At 47.1% G+C, this 20625-nt stretch overlaps 1 protein-coding gene across 2 annotated transcripts in view; it reads right to left on the bottom strand.

Moving 5' to 3' along the window:
• The window catches only part of LOC122926293 (cytosolic beta-glucosidase-like), a 115647-nt gene that overhangs the window by 65262 nt on the left and 29760 nt on the right, over window positions 1-20625 (bottom strand). Inside the window, exons 1-2 of one of the 2 annotated variants that reach the window (XM_044277750.1) lie at window positions 14370-14420; window positions 13740-13875 (exon numbers count right to left, since the gene is read on the bottom strand). In XM_044277750.1, coding sequence (XP_044133685.1) covers window positions 13740-13806 — 67 coding nt within the window. In that variant the 5' untranslated portion in view covers window positions 13807-13875; window positions 14370-14420. Of the gene's footprint in view, window positions 1-13739; window positions 13876-14369; window positions 14421-20625 lie in introns of those variants that run through there. The other variant, XM_044277690.1, reaches the window with a different exon arrangement.

Genomic DNA, 20625 nt, shown 5'->3' with positions numbered 1-20625 from the left:
AATCGATGCAAGGCCTCAACTCACCGCCCTTCTTTTTCACAAAGAAAAATCCAGCCCCTGCCGGGGACGAGGATTTGCGAATGTGTCCGCGTGAAAGCGCCTCCCTCACGTACTCCTCCATAGCCTCATTCTCCGCTACCGACAGTGGATAGACTTTGCCACGAGGAGGAACGGCACCAGATTGTAACTCTATGGCACAATCGTATGGGCGGTGCGGAGGTAGGGCAACCGCACGCACCTTATCGAATACATCCCGGTACTCCTCGTATTCAGGAGGCAACAGAGAGTCCGGGGAAGTACACAGCAACTTGACAGGCCCATGGATGCAACTAGCCCCTCACTGCGGTGACCACGAGAGGATCTCGGCCGATCTCCAATCGAAAGTCGGATTATGCTTCTGGAGCCAGGGGTACCCCAAGACCACCGAGTAGTGTGGAGACGAAATAACCTGGAGACAGACCGACTCTCTGTGAACAGCACCAATGGCCATCCCCACTGGAAGGGTCTCCTGAGTCACGTGTGGCGGCAGAAGGGGTCTGCCGTCTATCGCCTCAAGAGCCAGTGGGGAACCTCGAGGCTGCAGAGGAATGGAATTGGCGGCAGCGAACACACTATCAATGAACAAACCACCAGCACCAGAGTCCACCAACGCCTGGGTCGTCACCGAGCCCCCGACCCAGGAGAGGACAACAGTAATCAGTGGTTTGTCAACACGGGAAACCGGGGACGAGGAGACTCCACCCAAGATCTGCCCCCGACAGGATCTCAGGTGCGAGCGTTTCCCGGACGGTTCGGGCATGCCAACCGAAAATGCCCACCGAGACCACAGTACATGCATCGGCCCTCGCGTCTCCGGAGTACCCTCTCCCCCTCGGACAGGCGAGCAAACCCCAGCTGCATGGGTTCACCCCCAGACAAGTCATCCCCAGGAGGCGTGGGAGGAGAGGGAGGCACGGGTGGGACAGCAAACGTAGGCGCCAATCTGTTAGAAGACCTCCGCAGGCTCTCCTTAAAGGAAGGTCTCTCCCTGAGTCTGGTGTCAATCAAAATCAGGAAAGAAATAAGGGACTCGAGCTCCACTGGTAGGTCCTTAGCTGCAACCTCATCCTTCAAGGCATCCGAGAGACCATGAGAGAAAGCAGCGACCAGAGCCTCATTATTCCAGCCCACCTCTGCTGCCAGGGTACGAAACTCAATGGCGTATTCAGCTACGGATCGTGAACCCTGTCTGATGGACATAAGGAGCTTCGCAGCAGAGGCAGCACGAGCCGGCACATCGAATACCTTCCGAAGAGAAGCAACAAAACCGGAAAACTCGGCAACCACCGGATTGTTGTTCTCCCATAAAGGGCTGGCCCAGGCCAAGGCCTTGTCCGAGAGCAGCGAGATCAAGAAGCCCACCTTTGATCTCTCAGTAGGAAAGGCATGTGGCAGCAACTCGAAATAAATGCCCACCTGGCTAAGGAAACCTCGGCACTGAGTTGGCTCTCCCCCAAAGCGCTGTGGAAGGGGGGCAGAACCGGTCATACCCCGAAACACTGCAGGCGCAGCAACAGGTCAACAACCGGAGCGGCAGTAGGAGCGGGCCCAGGAGCGACAACCGACCCATCGGCAACGGAAGCTAAATGAGCCGTGCGTTCAAGCAGGGTTTGCAACGCCACAGCGAACCGACCCAACAGGTGATCCTGCTGATCAAGTCTGGCAACCAGCGTAGGTAGCGAGGATGGCCCTGTACCGTCAGAATTCATGGCTTGGTCCTAATGTCAAGGAACCATGAACCAGACGTACAACAGAGATAAGTGGAAATAAGAAGGCTTTATTGAGAATAAAGCTGTAAGGCAAAAGTCCAAACGGATGGCTAAACCGAAGCAGGGTCTTGCGAAGCCAGAGGTCAGGAACCAGAAGGGTAGTCAGACGAAGCCTGGATCAGGAACCAGCAGGGTAGTCAGACGAAGCCAGGATCAGGAACCAGCAGGGTAGTCAGATGAAGCCTGGATCAGGAACCAGCAGGGTAGTCAGACGAAGCCAGGATCAGGAACCAGAAGCAGCAGCAGTCTTGGAAGCATGTGAACACAGGAGGACCAAGCAAGGAACTGAAGCCACAGACCTCCTATATATATGAGCTAGGCATCCAGCTCCTCCCAGTGGGAAGGAGAAGCCGCAGGGTGGGAGGCTACAAGAAACCCAGAAACCAAGATGGCCGCCAGCACATGTCAAACGAAGGAGAACAGCAAGAAGGTAAGACCATGACAGGTGCAAGACCAACAGGAGTCAGCCACACTTCCAGCTCCAGTACAACTGAAAAAAAAGGGGGTCAGTCAGCACATCCCAAAGTGCAGGTGCACGCTGCCATGGCTAGAAACATACAGGAAAAAAAATGAGACAATGCAGCAGCACTCTGTATGAAGCTGTATAAAGTGTTATCTTATATTTAATCACACTTAATATATTTATTCACTTAGCCTGCGTAAGCTTATTCATTCTCAAATCTTTTGAATTCAAGTTACGTTACAGGTGTGTTTGGTCTGCATCACAGACAAAGGTGGTGCATGCCTCTATGGTTTTTCCACTGACCAACGGTCTGTCGAAAAATATTAATGTGTAAATAAACACATTAAAAACAATGGATAAGGGTCCATTCACACGTCCGTAGTGTATTGCGGATCACCAATTTACACGGCTGGCACCCCCCATAGAACTCCCTATTGTTGTCCGCAATTGCGGACAAGAATAGGACATGCTCTATTTTTTGCGGAGCCGCAGACCAGAAGTTCGGGGCCGAAGCCCGGAAGTTTGGGGCCGCGGCACGGAAATGCGGATGCAGACAGCACACTCTGTGCTGTTCACATCTTTTCTGTGCCATAGATGCGGACCCATTTGTGGACGTGTGAATGGAGCCTAACTGTGCTGTCCGTGGAGAACATGGACAACACCGTGATTCATTGATGAGTGAAAGAGGCCAATCTCTTATGCACCTCATCATCTGTAGGTATCACTTACCTGCCATTACCTTCATTTTCTTAAGAATTGGTTGCTGTAAAGCTAGCCATACACATTATACTTTTGTTAGCTTGACCTCTCGAGAACGGCAGGTTCATCCGACACATTAATGTATGTGGGGAGTTCCCGACTCTCATTCATTAGATGATGTCAGCGGAGACGAGGATCAAGCAAAATTCATATTTTTGCTTGATCCTTTTGTTCTCCCAGGAGATAAGCTGCCGCCAGAACTGCCTGGCAGCTGCCTTCTTTACTCTCCTTATAGCATACAGCCGAACATATAAGGGCTCGTTCACACAAACGTTTTATTGCATTCCGTATACGGAGCGTTTTTTGCGTTCCGTATACGGAATCATTCATTTCAATGGTTCCGCAAAAAAAAATACTGAATGTACTCCGTATGCATTCAGTTTCTATATTTCTGTTTTTCCGTTCCGTTGAAGGATAGAACATGTCCTATTACTGCCCGCAAATCACGTTCCGTGGCTCTATTCAAGTCAATGGGTCTGCAAAAAAAAAAACTGAACAGATACGGAAATTGATTCGTATGTCTTCTGTATCCGTTCTGTTTTTGCGGAACCATCTATTGAAAATTTTATGCCCAGCCCAATTTTTTGGTAATTACTGTATACTATATATGCCATACAGAAAAACGGAACAGAAACGGAAACACAACGGAACAACGGATCCGTGAAAAACGCCCCGCAAAACACTGAAAAAGACATATGGTCGTGTGAATGAGCCCTAAGTATGTGGGGGAGCCTAGAGGGAGAGCTGTTGGCCTACCTTTAGATCTAGTAATTCACAGTTATGATCAATGACTGCAGCCTAGGTACATACTCTAATGGGAGTCTGAAATCCACTATAAAAATACCCACATACTATACTACAATTTTGTATCAAAGTATATTTTGTTTGTAAAAAAAAAACATACATTGAAAATCTAATTTGTGGTTGAAAGTGTAAACCTAAGAGAAAATTACAAGCAGTTCACACACAGTGATGGTCAGTTCGCAGTGTTCGCCAGCGAACACATGCGGGCTGCCATCTTTAGTAAGGTAGACTCACCCCTCCGGCGATGCACAGGTAAGCCCTTACCTGTAACCAGAGGTCGTGCTACGTTTTTTCTGAATGAGTAAAAATACTCCTCTTAACATTTTTGAGGAGTATTTTCAGCTGAGGAGGAGTACGAAAGTTGCGGTACTTCAAATACATTATAAATAGGCTTATATAATGTTATAAGGTGGCTATTTATGCAGGGAAGCCATTACTAGTGTACTCTAGAGCTGTATTCCATGCATAAAGAGCAAAATTAGACAATTTTACATTTACCAAACAGTCATACAGTAAATATAAAATGATGAGTGGAAAGTTTCAACTCAGAGTACTACACATCTAAGCTAGCGGATGCTAAAAATGGGTAGGAGTCGAACAATATGGCCTTTTAAAGGTTAATAAAATTTACTTCATCCACTTGCACACACACAGAGCAGTCGCTCCTCTAAGTGCAAGTGGATGAGGTGATTTTCTTTTTTCTTACTCTAGTCTAAGAAGAGGCGTCACAGGCTGCAATAACCCTGTGTGGACTGGCACGGTGGTAGGGTTGCCACCTTTTCTTCAAGCCAAACCCGAACAGAAGGGAGGGAGGGCCCCTTTCCAGGCCCCACCCATGTCCCACCTCCAGCCACGCCCATGTCCCACCTCCAACCACGCCCATGTCCCACCTCCAACCACGCCCATGTCCCGCCTCCACCCCGATCGCTGTCGCACCGCAATTGTTACGCCCCTGATCCCACGCCTGCGCCGTACTGTTTAGTATTCGATGCAGGCGCGGGATTTACGGGACGAAGAGGAGAACTCGGACGTCAATCAACTAAACATGGGCGTGCCACTGCCAAAAGGTGAATGGACGGAGCCTCTAGGTGCTGCAGCAACGCCCTCATAGCACCTAGAGGCTCATTAGCATATTATATAGTTTAGTCTTTTTAGTCGTTTAGTCTTATATTATAGTCTTTATTTTAAGAGAACAGCGGCAGCGGCGGGCAAGGAGTTATAAAACACACTGTTATGTACTGCTGACATTAGCACATCGCTAATGTCAGTCAGCTACATAACATAATGTTTTTTCTGATTGACAGATTCAGAAACCTGAGGCTGTTTAAACACTGTTACAAACATGCTTCAAATGTTTTATATGCATACCTTTTTAGAAGTAAAGTAAGTGATTATCTGGTGTCACAGTCAGACTCAGTCTTGGTCAGGTTGAAAAACTAGCAGGGCACAGTGGGCACAGTCTGGGCTGGGCACTAGTTGGGCAGGCTGCTGGAGCCTGGAGCTGCTGGAAGAATGATTTCAAATCTCCCTCCCTGCCTCTCTCTCTGATGTCACTTCCTGTGGACTTGACTTGGTTCCTTATCAGAGAGAAGGAGGGAGGGACTGGGAGGCAGGGGAGGAGCGGGGCGGAGCAAGGAGGAGCGAGGAGACTGGACTGGAGACTACTAAACAGTGAGTGAGCCGCTGCGGCTGCACTGCCTGCCTGGCAGCCGCATCACTGTAGTGATTGTAGACTGGAGGAGGAGGGGAGGGGGACTGGGGGAGGGAGCGCTCCGCTCAGCTGATCATCACCTGGCCGCCGCCGCCACAGTGAGTGAGTCACTAGTGACAGTGCAGTGCACTCAGGCAGCAGCAGCTAAAATATGCGATCGGACGGACTCCACACTGACTGTCTGCAATTTCAATGAAAAGAATAGAATAATCCTGTGCCCGGGTCTAAGAAAGGCTTGTACCCGGGCACAGGATTACAAACCCGGACTGTCCGGGTCAATCCCGGACGGGTGGCAACCCTACACGGTGGCCCTGCGGCCGAGATGGAGTCATGACTTATGAATAGACTGCTGCTTCCTCTAATTACAGAACAGGCCGTCTCCGGTTGCTATGGGCAACAGCTGTACTCCTCATCATGACGCATGCTGCCTGCACTATTGGAGGCTGATGCCCCATGGTTACCTGATAGCAGTGTGGAGGAGAGGTCATTGCTGTGGCTGGCAGCCTGGCACTATTCTGGGGTAGGGTTAATATGGCTGGCAGCGCTGTTTCAGGACATAATATGGCTGGTGCTGTTCTGCCTGGGGGTAACAAAGTGCCAGTCAGACATGTTACCCCCAGGCAGAACAGCACCAGCCATATTAACCCTACCCCAGAATAGTGCCAGGCTGCCAGCCACAGCAATGACCTCTCCTCCACCCTGCTATCAGGTAACCATGGGGCATCAGCCTCCAATAGTGCAGGCAGCATGCGTCATGAGGAGTACAGCTGTTGCCCATAGCAACTGGAGACGGCCTGTTCTGTAATTAGAGGAAGCAGCAGTCTGTTCATAAGTCATCTCGGCCACATTACCCAGGGCCAGAACAGTGTGCCAGACCGCCTGCACAGGTAAGCGCGGGAAACTGTTTACATGGTGAGCCGACGGTGACACAGTGACACGGTCCCGACTCCCTGGAATGGCGCATAACGCGGACGAGCACCGCTACAGGCGCTCATATCGCCCTCCATGTGTTCATATAATAGGGGGGGCAGACTCCTATTTGCGGCTGGACTATGAAAAACACAGCGCTATACAGCAATGCCAGCCACTTACCCTGCCAGTGACAATCCTGCGCTGCGCCTCCTTCCTTACTTTGAGAGCGGTGTGAGCTCCGGCACTCCGGCAGCCCGCTCACACTGACCAATCACTAAGCTTCTTACTATAAGGAGCTTTGTGATTGGTTGTTTCAGGCAGCAGCAGCATTGCTGCGCTGCCTGCGCCGTTCACAGAGCTCACAGCGCTGATGAATGGCAGGGGAAAGTCTGAGGCATATTGGTACGCCTTAGACTTTTTCATGGGAGTAAAATGGCCTGAGCAAGCGTCTATGACGCTTGTACAGGCGTTATTGCGACCTCTGCCTGTAACTGAGCCGGTCTGAAATCAAATGCAGTCACCGGGAGCCCAATGAAGGCCCCCGGTGGCTGTTCTCGGAACTGCCTGCTCCCGGTGACTGCATTTGATTTCAGACCGGCTCCCGGCACAGGTAAGGGCTTACCTGTGCATCGCCACACGGGTGAGTCTACGTTACTAAAGATGGCAGCCCGCATGTGTTCGCTGACAAACACTGCGAACTGACCATCACCATTCACACATACCACACACATGTCTTAAAAAAACACAGTAAAATAATAGGATTGCAAAGGCAAGGCATCACACAGTGGGCTCCAGCACGTGGCAACCCCCTAGACAGGGCACATCCATGAATTATACTGACAGCTTTTCATTTGAGTGTTTGCTACAAACTGAAAGAGGTTTAAAGATGGACGAGCAACGATCTGAAGACCACCACCGCCAGCTTCATTATAGAAGAAGGCTGTATTGGTGGAACAACCCAACCAAAAGTCCTAATGGCTAGTGATATGTGTCTGCCTAAAATTACAGCTTTACCTTTGATTACTATTGGCAAAAGTAAAATGCAACATCTATACTGTATACATCTTTACTCCCTGTTCTAGCTGCTGTATAGAGATTATCTTTATGTGCATTTATTTTTTTGCGTACATGTAAATAAATACCGTATTTTTCGCCCCATAAGACGCACTTTTTCTCCCCCAAAAGTGCTTCCATTCTACATCGCAGTCTGCGATGTATGAGCGGGGAGAGAGGAGGGGCTGGAGTCCGGAACTAGGGGCGGGACCCGCGCTCACCGCAGTATTTATAAACATTAATCCTTATCTTGTTAATAAGTTTAACTAACGCTACGCTCTCCCATGTTCCCATGTTCCCCTGTATCCTCACAGCACTTACGAACACGCTTCCATAGCAGGCAGAGCGGACGGCAGCAGTAACGTCACTCACTGACGTCGCGCGCCTGCTCCGCCTGCTTTATGAATGAAGCAGGTGAGTGACTTTACTGCTGCCGTCCGCTCTGCCTGCTATGGAAGCTTGTTTGTAAGTGCTGTACTGATACAGGGGAACAGGGGAGAGCGCAGCTTTAGTTAAACTTATTAACAGGATAAGGATTAATGTTTATAAATACTGCAGTGAGCGGAGGGCCGGTGTATTGGGGGATACTGTTATGAGGGGCATCTGTGGATGACATATATCAGTGTCATGCACAGATCCCCCCCATAACAGTGCCATCCACAGATCCCCCACCCCATAACAGTGCCATCCACAGATGCCCCATAACCGTGCCATCCACAGATCCCCCATAAACAGTGCCATCCACAGATCCCCCATAAACAGTGCCATCCACAGATCCCCCATAACAGTGCCATCCACAGATCCCCCACCCCATAACAGTGCCATCCACAGATGCCCCATAACCGTGCCATCCACAGATCCCCATAAACAGTGCCATCCACAGATCCCCCATAAACAGTGCCATCCACAGATCCCCCATAAACAGTGCCATCCACAGATCCCCCACCCAATAACAGTGCCATCCACAGATCCCCCATAACAGTGCCATCCACAGATCCCCCACCCAATAACAGTGCCATCCACAGATCCCCCATAACAGTGCCATCCACAGATCCCCCATAACAGTGCCATCCACAGATCCCCCACCCAATAACAGTGCCATCCACAGATCCCCCATAACAGTGCCATCCACAGATCCCCCATAACAGTGCCATCCACAGATCCCCCACATGACAGTGCGTCATCCACAGATCCCCCATAATAGTGTCATGCACAGACCACCATTAATTCAAAACCCACCAAAAGCACACCTTTTGGTTAAAAATATATTTTCCCTTATTTTCCTCCTCAAAAACCGTCTTATAGGGCAAAAAATACGGTAAGCTCTCCATCTTGCTAGAAGCAGAAGAATAAGACCCAGATTGACTAATCCTGTAGATGACGTGTGGCCACACGGTCAGGTTTCCTGCAGCAGTTTTGGAAGCCAAAACCAGGAGTGAGTTAAAAAAAGAAAAGAAGTCATATCTGTCCTTGTGTATTTTCTCTCCTTTTAAGGTCCGCTCCTGATTTTGGCTTCCAAAACTGCATGCAGAAACCTGTGGCTATAACCTTACAAAGGGGGGCACATTTACTAATGGACCTGCAACACTTTTAGACATAAAAATAGTCACAAGTCCTTTTATCTGTCCGGCCGTGCGACAAGTTTTGCGCCTTGTACGCCAGTTGGGTGTGACAGGGGTGGGGGCATGTCAGGGGCCGTGCCGGGGCTGGCAGGTGCAAATGTTAGCTTAAAACTATGCCAGACAGGGGCTGGCATAGTTTTTACTCGAGGTGCACGGATTGCCATAGAAGCACCTAATTTATGACCAGGAGCACACCTCACCATAAGGCCTCATGCACACGACCGTTGTGTGCATCCGTGGCCGTTGTGCCGTTTTCCGTTTTTTTTCGCGGACCCATTGACTTTCAATGGGTCCGTGGAAAAATCGGAAAATGCACCGTTTTGCAGCCGAGGCCGTGATCCGTGTATCCTGTCCGTCAAAAAAATATGACCTGTCCTATTTTTTTGACGGACAACGGTTCACGGACCCATTCAAGTCAGTGGGTCCGTGAAAGAACACGGATGCACACAAGATTGGCATCCGTGTCCGTGATCCGTGGCCGTAGGTTGCTTTCATACAGACGGATCCGAAGATCCGTCTGCATAAAAGCTTTTTCTGATCTAAGTTTTCACTTCGTGAAAACTCATTTCCGACAGTATATTCTAACACAGAAGCGTTCCCATGGTGATGGGGACGCTTCTAGTTAGAATACACTGCAAACTTTGTACAAGACTGCCCCCTGCTGCCTGGCAGCACCCGATCTCTTACAGGGGGATATGATAGCACAATTAACCCCTTCAGGTGCGGCACCTAAAGGGGTTAATTGTACTATCATATTCCCCTGTAAGAGATCAGGGCTGCCAGGCAGCAGGGGGCAGACCCCCCCCCCCTCCCCAGTTTGAATATCGTTGGTGGCACAGTGTGCCTCCACCATCGCCCCTCCCTCCCTCTATTGTATTAAATCGTTGGTGGCACAGTGTGCCAACCACCATCGGCCCCCCTCCCTCCCTCTATTGTATTAAATCGTTGGTGGCACAGTGTGCCAACCACCATCGGCCCCCCTCCCTCCCTCTATTGTATTAAATCGTTGGTGGCACAGTGTGCCAACCACCATCGCCCCTCCCCCCCCCCCCTCTATAGCAGTAACATTGGTGGCAGTGTGCGGTCTCAACAGTAGAAGATTCAAACTCACCTGCTTGCTGCTGCGATGTCTGTGAACGGCCGGGAGCTCCTCCTACTGGTAAGTTACAGTTCTTTAGCAATGCAAAAATAGTATATTTTATTAAATCATCACATAAGGACAACAATGAAGACAGTAATGGATAAAATTGATGAACAAAATTGCAGTAATGAAATGGCACTGTGGGCCGGCGCAACACCAAGGTTCCAGATGGTGGATTTATCCCCCAAGCATGTATCCACTCTTGGTCTAATTAAGCCTAATGGCTAAAATATCTGAGATAAACCATCTCATAAACCAGACCATAGAGTGGCATCAGCTTAAAATATAAGTAACACCATGCTAGTCTTGTTCTCAACATAAATGGGTGCAATGTGCAGCAGAGTACTCAACACCAGTGGTATAATAAATCACAAGTTACACCTAGCACCCAGATACGCTACCAGCATGAGGACATACATACATGTATCAATAATAACATTCAAAGGGGAACCAACCTGGAGACCTGAGTGAGCGCACCCCTGACGCGCGTTTCGCACAGCTTCCTCAAAAGGGGCGTGTCCATTCGGTCAATGCAGCTGAGAGAAGTGTGCCCCGAACCTATCACAATATCCCTGGCTGATTCTCGGCATTCAATCACCTGTGCCCTGGCTGGACTACCTCAAATCCGAGCTCTGACGTTTCCACTCAGCTTGATCACATAGCGCTACGTCACTTCCGCCCAAGCATGGTGTTACTTATATTTTAAGCTGATGCCACTCTATGGTCTGGTTTATGAGATGGTTTATCTCAGATATTTTAGCCATTAGGCTTAATTAGACCAAGAGTGGATATATGCTTGGGGGATAAATCCACCATCTGGAACCTTGGTGTTGCGCCGGCCCACAGTGCCATTTCATTACTGCAATTTTGTTCATCAATTTTATCCATTACTGTCTTCATTGTTGTCCTTATGTGATGATTTAATAAAATATACTATTTTTGCATATGTGTTCTTGTCTTTCGGATTCATGAGTTAATTCTCACATATGGTTTTCTCACTGGTTGAGAATTTATTGTCGGTTCTACTAGTTCTTTAGCAATGCGCCGCACAGACCTTTCACTTACCAGTAGGAGGAGCTCCCGGCCGTTCACAGACATCGCAGCAGCAAGCAGGTAAGTATGAATCTTCTACTGTTGAGACCGCACACTGCCACCAATGTTACTGCTATAGAGGGAGGGGGGGGGGGCGATGGTGGTTGGCACACTGTGCCCCAAAGTGTCTAGACCTGCAGCAGATTTACCACAGGGGCTCAGGCTGGATGATAAATCTGGTGCAAGGATAGACACTTTTCTCTGACCTTATACCAAGTATTGGGAAGATATTTCCTCCAGAATTGTGGTGCATTTTTGACACAAAATAGAGCATCTTGGGCCGTGCCCAGTTTCCCGAGAGGCGCACCCCCATTCCTTATACCTTGTTGAGCATGTTGGAAAAAATCACAGAAACCTTATATGCTCCAAACTGCACCAATTTGCATCACTTTTTGGTGCAGACACATTAGTAAATCTGGGCCAAAGCATCTAATAATCAGCAGGTGTTCATAATTTTATTATCTTTGGCCTCTTAACATATATGAGTAAAAGTTCCACCTTCTATCGTCCCTCTTTAGGGTACAGCCACGCAGCACGGCTGGGACGCAGCTGAGATGTGGTCGCGAGATAGGATTCTATGAACTCATGAGAACTATATTACAAATCAGTGTTCACCGTTAATGGCTGTATGGTAACCCGCAAACCTTAAAGGGAACCTGTCACCGGGATTTTGTGTATAGAGCTGAGGACATGGGTTGCTAGATGGCCGCTAGCACATCCGCAATACTCAGTCCCCATAGCTCTGTGTGCTTTTATTGTTTTAAAAAAATGATTTCATATATATGCAAATGAACCTGAGATGAGTCCTGTCCCTGAGATGAGTCAGGGACAGGACTCATCTCAGTCTAATTTGCATATGTATAAAATAGTTTTTTTTTACACAATAAAAGCACACAGAGCTATGGGGACTGGGTATTGCGGATGTGCTAGCGGCCATCTAGCAACCCATGTCCTCAGCTCTGTACACAAAATCCCGGTGACAGGTTCCCTTTAAAGGGACACGGTCAGGCCTTCTGAGCATAATTAGAGCTTTATATGCCCTCCTAGGTCTTGTAATAAGTTCCCAATTCATATTCAAGTATTATCCCTGTGCGCATTGTAAAACGTGAAAAATAATCTTTATAATCACCTGTCAATCAACTGCCCTTTATGCCCAAGGGGCGTTCTTTGTGCCGCATTTGTGCCCAGCCGCACCCCAAATGCCGGATCCTTAGACACGCCCATCTCATTAGAATTCACTTCGCTGGGCAGTATTTTCCTGTCCCCGACATTCGAAGATCCCGCGCATGCCCAATACGAAGTTACGGTCATCGGCCTCAATAGGGGACGCAGGCGCGATGTAATACCGGCGAGTGAGGGTGCCGGGCGCATGCGCAAGATCTCCGAATGTCGGGGACAGGAAAATACTGCCCAGCAAAGTAAATTCTAAATAGATGGGCGTGTCTAAGGATCCGGCAGTTGGGGCACATCTGGGCACAAATGCGGCGCAAAGAACGCCCCTTGGGCATAAAGGACAGTTGATTGACAGGTGATTATAAAGATTATTTTTCACGTTTTACAATGCGCACAGGGATAATACTTATATGAATTGGAAACTTATTACAAGACCTAGGAGGGCATATAAAGATCTAATTATGCTCAGAAGGCCTGACAGTGTCCCTTTAAAGGGGTTGTCCCACAAAAAATGTTCTACAGTTTTCAAACCAGCACCTGGATCTGAATACTTTTGTAATTGCTTGTCATAAATTTTTTTAGCATAGCCACTGAGTTATTCAATAAAATCTATCTGTATAGCGCCACCTGTTTTTTTTCTTTTTCTTATTTCTTTGTCCTGCTGACTGAGACGGCCGCACATGCTCAGTTTCATCCTTCAACTGCCTTCTGAGCTGTGATAGGGAGACCATCGACACACACCCTGAGCTGTGATAGGGAGAGCATGGACACGCCCCTGAGCTGTGATAGGTAGAGCATGGACACACACCCTGAGCTGTGACAGGTAGAGCATGGACACACACCCTGAGCTGTGATAGGGAGAGCATGGACACGCCTCCTGAGCTGTGATAGGGAGAGCATGGACACGCCTCCTGAGCTGTGATAGGGAGAGCATGGACACACACCCTGAGCTGCAGCAGAAAAGATACTCCCCTTGAGATTTAAGCTTGATATAAATCTAGCAGAGTAATGAATGAGGAGATCTCTGGATCCATGTGAGGTACAGGTTCTAGCTTTGTTAGACTGAGATTGTCATGTACTATATGATGTCCCATTTTAATTTTTTACATTAGTCAGGGGATAACCCCTTTAATAGACATTGTGGTCTTTAAACTATAATACGATTCCCATTTTTTTAAAAAGCAGATGCTTCCAGTTTTACCTTCAATCTGATAGGCCGCAGTTGCTGCTCCCCAAGCAAATGATTCAGGAAATGTTAAAGTCTCCATTTCTTCTCATATATCAACAGAAAATTATGAGCTTGTTATTTTATCCTACTGTCCAACTCGGTCCTCGACCTGGAAAAAAAAATATTAAGCTTATTGGATGCCAGTAACTTTCACAAAGTAAAGTATAGCCGAAGTACAGAATGTGGAACTATAAGGACCTTGCTAATAGTCATATGCACACTAGATGGCGCCATCGCTGCACAAATAGACCTGTTACATAGTATCAGGTTGTCTGGTTTTCTTTATACTACACATTAGTTAATAAATGCATTTTTCCCTATATATATCATATAAAAAACGCATAGAAAGCTTACGTAAACTAAGTCAAGGCAATTTCCACTGAACAATGGTGTGTAGCTTACATTCTGGGGGTCCCCTTACAAATCCAAATATTAGGTGCCTGCAATACCATAAGTGTCCGTTCAAACACATACTGTGCATAAAAAAAAAAAAATGAAAACTAGAAAAAAAAAAATCATCTCTTCTGGACTGCTTGGCAGATTTGGCAAATAAACTGTGGCAAAAGGATGTACACAAAAATCCTAGGACTTCCAGCGGTATACCTCAATGAGAACTCTACTCTACAGCGCCACACCTTCAGAGAAGCCGACTCCTGCAAAAGTCAAACAAAAGTGATTTATTCTCCTATATTCAGAGAATGCACTGGTCCAGCTGCTCCATGCAGCCCTTCCCAAGCTATCAGTGTCAGTGCTAATGCATATGGGCCATGCAATTCATACATCAAGCAATTATCACTATAATAATATGTACAAATATATCCCAATTCATAAACAGTCACTATAGATGACAAGAGAAAAGGAACGAGTACCTAGATAGAAAAGTGTGCCATCAATACAACGGATATACACTCACCTAAAGAATTATTAGGAACACCTGGTCTATTTCTCATTAATGCGATTATCTAGTCAACCAATCATATGGCAGTTGCTTCAATGCATGTAGGGTTGTGGTCCTGGTCAAGACAATCTCCTGAACTCCAAACTGAATGTCAGAATGGGAAAGAAAGGGGGGCTACAACAGCAGGAGACCCCACCGGGTACCACTCATCTCCACTACAAATAGGAAAAAGAGGCTACAATTTGCACGAGCTCACCAAAATTGGACTGTTGAAGACTGGAAAAATGTTGCCTGGTCTGATGAGTCTCGATTTCTGTTGAGACATTCAAATGGTAGAGTCCGAATTTGGCGTAAACAGAATGAGAACATGTATCCATCATGCCTTGTTACCACTGTGCAGGCTGGTGGTGGTGTAATGGTGTGGGGGATGTTTTCTGGGCACACTTTAGGCCCCTTAGTGCCAATTGGCCATCATTTAAATGCCACGGGCTACCTGAGCATTGTTTCTGACCATGTCCATCCCTTCATGACCACCATAAACCCATCCTCTGATGGCTACTTCCAGCAGGATAATGCACCATGTCACAAAGCTCGAATCATTTCAAATTGGTTTCTTGAACATGACAATGAGTTCACTGTACTAAAATGGCCCCCACAGTCACCAGATCTCAACCCAATAGAGCATCTTTGGGATGTGGTGGAACGGGAGCTTCGTGCCCTGGATGTGCATCCCTCAAATCTCCATCAACTGCAAGATGCTATCCTATCAATATGGGCCAACATTTCTAAAGAATGCTATCAGCACCTTGTTGAATCAATGCCACGTAGAATTAAGGCAGTTCTGAAGGCAAAAGGGGGTCCAACACCGTATTAGTATGGTGTTCCTAATAATTCTTTAGGTGAGTGTATAATGTGTGCAATAATATAAAGCTAGTTAATGAGCAACCCATGCACATGATAATTTAACCATCGGTGGTACATGATGAGGTCCGGCAGCAGGATCCACATACTTTGTACAACATGTACAGGTGTGGCCCAGGAAGTACTGGCGCAGCAATTATCGGAGATCCTGCTGCCAGATCGCATAGCCTATGGCCAGCATTTGGGAAAACCACACAGGCCGTCATCAAAAGTATCTAGTGTGCAGGTCCGGAAAACTTTTTAACGCAGAGTCCGAATAGTACTATGTCTCCAGAGAGACTGAATTTAAGCCAGCGCATGCGCAGTGCTGGCTCCAGAACAGTGGGTGCCATATTGGTAATTGGAAGCCTATAGCAGGTGGATATACCAACTGTAGAGAAAAAACGGCAGGAGAAAAAGAAATATATGAATTCTTAGATGCAAAGAGGTATCTCCTAAGGAAGAGAACCATCTCACCAGCACCACCTCTGGGAAGTTGCTCTCTACGAGTCAAAATCCAGCTTTCCAACAAGAATGGAATTTGATAAGGGAATATAGCCGAGCTCAATGACCATCTGTAGACAGCTGTTTTCAGGGTGCTTGCCCCTCGCCAGTATGGAGTAGGATTCTGGCTGGCTCTGTGCGATGCCTTGACTGCAGCTTAGACAGGGTGCTGAATCTCCTTAAAGGATAACCGTCATATTTTCATCAAAAAATCAATTTTAGCATATGTTACTGCTGCAGCAGCATTATGCATAAAGCAATCTTTAGTTTCTTCACATACCACAGTTTTCCTTGAGTTTTCCCCTTAGTTACGGCTGTTTTGAATCCTACATTATGAGGATCTTCTCAAGGTGGCTCCTCTGCCAGTTCTCTGAGGCCAAAACTGCATTCCCTCACTTCCCATACACACTTGCTGTAGACAGCAGCTCCCTGTCAGCCAATCAGATTGGATTACTGAGAGACACGCCTCCTCACTCTGAAGCCTAATGCAGGCATGCAGTGTGAAGGACCGCCCCTCCGTCTTCCTGTCTTCTTAGCCAGAGACAAACAAGCCATAGCGACTGTGGAGCAGTGAAAAGGGACAGAGGACATTAATGAAAGCTGTTATTATAAGGTAATTGCATATCTTTTGCCAATCATCGACAGACTAACTCAGGTATACATGCCTAGCTCTAATAAAATAGCAAATAAAAATATATATGACAGTTATCCTTTAAAAAGACCAGACCCATATGGAGATTTACTGGGAGAACCTCATGGTATGGAGACTTATTGGCAATTCTCCATGGGAAAAGGATATGCAAAGAGGTAAGAGAACCATCTCGCCAGGGCCACCTCTCGGAAGTCGCTCCCTAGGAGTCAAAATTCCCTTGTCAAATCCTGTTGGAAAGTCAGACTTCCTTGGGAGACACCTCTTTGCATATTCATTTCCCAAGAAGCATTGCCAATAAGTTTCCATACCATGAAATACTTCCAGTAAGTTTCCATACAGGACTGGTCTCTTAAGGAGATGCATCACTAAGGCCCCTCTCAGACGAGCGTGTGTCACGCTCCGGACTCACAGCACAGCACCAGGCGTGAACTCCCAGCACTGTCGGAGTCACAAAGCATTATAATGATTTATGATGCTATGCAACCCTTAGGACCCTTTCACACAAGCGAGATTTCAGCGTGGGTGCAATGCGTGAGGTGAACGCATTGCACCCGCCCTGAATCCGGACCCATTCATTTCTATGGGGCTGTGCACATGAGAGGTGATTTTCATCACTTGTGCGTTGCGTGAAAATCGCTGCATGTTCTATATTGTGCGTTTTTCACGCAATGCAGGCCCCATAGAAGTGAATGGGGCTGCGTGAAAATCGCAAGCAAGTGCGGATGCAGTGCGATTTTCACGCACAGTTGCTAGGAGACGATCGGGATGGGGACCCGATCATTATTATTTTCCCTTATAACATGGTTATAAGGGAAAATATCAGCATTCTTGATACAGAATGCATAGTACAATAGCGCTGGAGGGGTTAAAAAATAAATAAAAATTAATTCACCTTAAGCCGGCTTCTCTTCTGTCTTCATCATTGCTGTGCACAGGAAAAGGACCTGTGGTGACGTCACTGCGCTCATCACATGGTCCGCCACATGATCCATCCATGGTGGTGATGGATCATGTGATGGACTATGTGATGAGCGCAGTGACGTCATCAAAGGTCCTATTCCTGTGCACAGCAAAGATGAAGCCAGGCTGCGCGATCAAGTGGATTAAGGTGAGTTAATTTTTATTTATTTTTTAACCCCTGCAGCCCTATATTACTATGCATTCTGTATTCAGAATGCTATTATTTTCCCTTATAACCATGTTATAAGGGAAAATAATGCAATCTACAGAACACTGATCCCAAACTCGAACTTCTAAGAAGAAGTCCTGGTTCGGGTCTGGGTACCAAACATGCCTATTTTTCTCACGCGCGTGCAAAACGCATTACAATGTTTTGCACTCGCGTGGAAAATTGCGCATGTTCCCGCAACGCACCCGCATCTTTTCCCGCAACGCCCGAGTGAAACCAGCCTTACAGTTCTGGAATATATTAGATGACACTGACAGTATTATTTCAGTGTCATCTAATACATTCCAGAACTGCAAGGGGCCTATGGGGTTAAATTAGTTGGAGAGGCTATCCATGTCCAGTTCCCCACCCACTTTTCAAAACTGGAGTCAGTGGTGTAAAAATGCGAAAAGTTGTGTAAAAACTTCGTGCAAATAAATTTCCATTTTTCCATTTTGGATTTTTCTTCCCCACATTACAATAGACATACCGTATTTATCGGCGTATAACACGCACTTTTTCCCCCTGAAAATAGGGGGCAAATGATGTATGCGTGTTATACGCCGATTAGGGCTGAAACGTGTCCTCCGGAGGCCAGAGAGGCAGGACTGAGCCGGCCGGCACAGCGGAGGGAGGAGGAGGTAAGGAGAGAGGAGGAGGGAGTCTCTCCCTCCCCACTGTGCGCGGCTGCCGCTGAACACCAATGTGGACAGAGTAGGAGGGGAGGGACTGTGGCCACTGCGCCACCAATGAATGTGCCGGCCATATCCCACAGGGTCCCCCTCCCCCCCCCCCCATCATTGGTGGCAGTTTGCAGTTCCGATCGGAGCCCCAGCAGTGTAATGCTGGGGCTCCGATCGGTTACCATGGCAGTCAGGAGTCACGCTACTGAAGTCCTGGCTGCCATGGTATGTTAGTGAGCAGAGAGCAGCGCATTATACTCACGTGCGCTGTGGCCGCCGGTCGCTCCTTCTTCTGTCTGTGCGGCGGATTGCTAATGCTTACAGCATTAGCAATGCACCGCACAGACCTATGAGAAGGAGCGACCGGCTGCCATGGTAACCGATCGGAGCCCCAGCATTACACTGCTGGGGCTCCGATCGGAACTGCAAACTGCCACCAATGATGGGGGGGAGGAGGGGGACCCTGTGGCCACTGCCACCAATGATTAATACTGGGGAGGGAGGGGGGGTTTGCGTTACCAGAGGGGGCAGATCAGAGGCTTTATTTGAAATGTAATTTTTTTTCCTGAAATTTCCCTCTTAAAATGAAGGTGCGTGTTATACGCCTGTGCGTGTTATACGCCGATAAATACGGTAACTTTTTTTATTTTTTCATTCAAATAGCTATATGAGGGCTTATTTTTTGAGGGACAAAATGCATTTTTTTATGACACCGTTTAATTTACCATGTCTTGCATTAGAAAATGGAAAAAAATTATTTGTGTGGCAAAATTGAAAAAATTAAATTCTGTCAAGTTTTTGGGGGAGCTTTTGGGGACTTGTTTTTTGCATAACAAACAGTAATTTTTTTATTGGTACCATTTTTGTAGTATGTAGGACTTTTTGATTACCTTTATTCAATTTTTTTTGGGGGGGGGACAAGATGACCAAAAAATGGCAAATAGCGTGTTTTTAATTGTTTTCCATTACGGCGCTCAGTGCACTGGAATAATAAAAAAAATATTTTTATAGTTTAGACATTTTCGGATGTGGCGATACCCAATATGTTAATTTTTTTATTGTTTAGATATTTTTATAATTGGGAAAGGGGGATGATTGAAACTTTTAATATATTGGTGTTCTTTTTGTTTTGATTTTTGTAATAACTTTTTAACTTTTTCCCCTTAGGGGCCCCGTACATGGGATCTTTTGATCTCCTCTCCTATTCACCCTAATAGATCTTTATTAGGGCTCATACACATGGCCATTGCTGGGACGTAGCCGTATTGTGGCCCGCATACAGCAGGTCCGCAATACACGGGCACCGGCCATGTGCACCGCGCACCATGGATGCGGACCCATTCACTTGAATCGGTCCGCAATCCGGGAAATGCGGTGCTGTGCGGAACGGAGGCACGGATTGGAAGCCCACTGAAGCACCTGCTGTAGGGTTGGGCTTTAACGTGGTGTGTACAGAGCCTTATACAATGGCAGCCATGTTTTTTTCTAGTACATTTATGGAAGGCGAAGCAATGTATTGTATCAAGGACAAATGTTAACTCATATCTGCTGCTGATAAAGCGACTAAGATGTGCGATAATTCCCGTTTTAGCCCTTCGTAGTCTACTCTGAGTGACTTCATCCCCAGCTGTAGACACATGTTAAGCTATGTCTGGCAGCAGATTACCGGCTGATCTGTGATGACAGCTGGAGGGGAGCACTTAGCATGACTCCACTGCTGGACAACCAGAGACGCTTCACCACCAGTGACACATAATTCATGTCAGTAGTCCTGTATGCATTACCTGGAAATTCCTCAAATTAGCTTGGAATCTGGTGATTCAGCGAGGACGTGAAGGGGGCACATGGAGTCTTAGAAAAATAAAAAATAAATTATGTTCATGTAGATGCCATGATTTTGTGGGGACTCAGAAAAGATCCTTTAGTGTACAGTCGTGGCCAAAAGTTTTGAGAATGACACAAATATTAGTTTTCACAAAGTTTGCTGCTAAACTGCTTTTAGATCTTTGTTTCAGTTGTTTCTGTGATGTAGTGAAATATAATTACACGCACTT

This window comes from Bufo gargarizans, chromosome 1, assembly GCF_014858855.1.
Source record: "Bufo gargarizans isolate SCDJY-AF-19 chromosome 1, ASM1485885v1, whole genome shotgun sequence".
Taxonomy (NCBI): domain Eukaryota; kingdom Metazoa; phylum Chordata; class Amphibia; order Anura; family Bufonidae; genus Bufo; species Bufo gargarizans.
The sequence above is the reverse complement of the archived record's forward strand: the minus strand, read 5'-3'. Positions and strand labels throughout refer to the sequence as shown.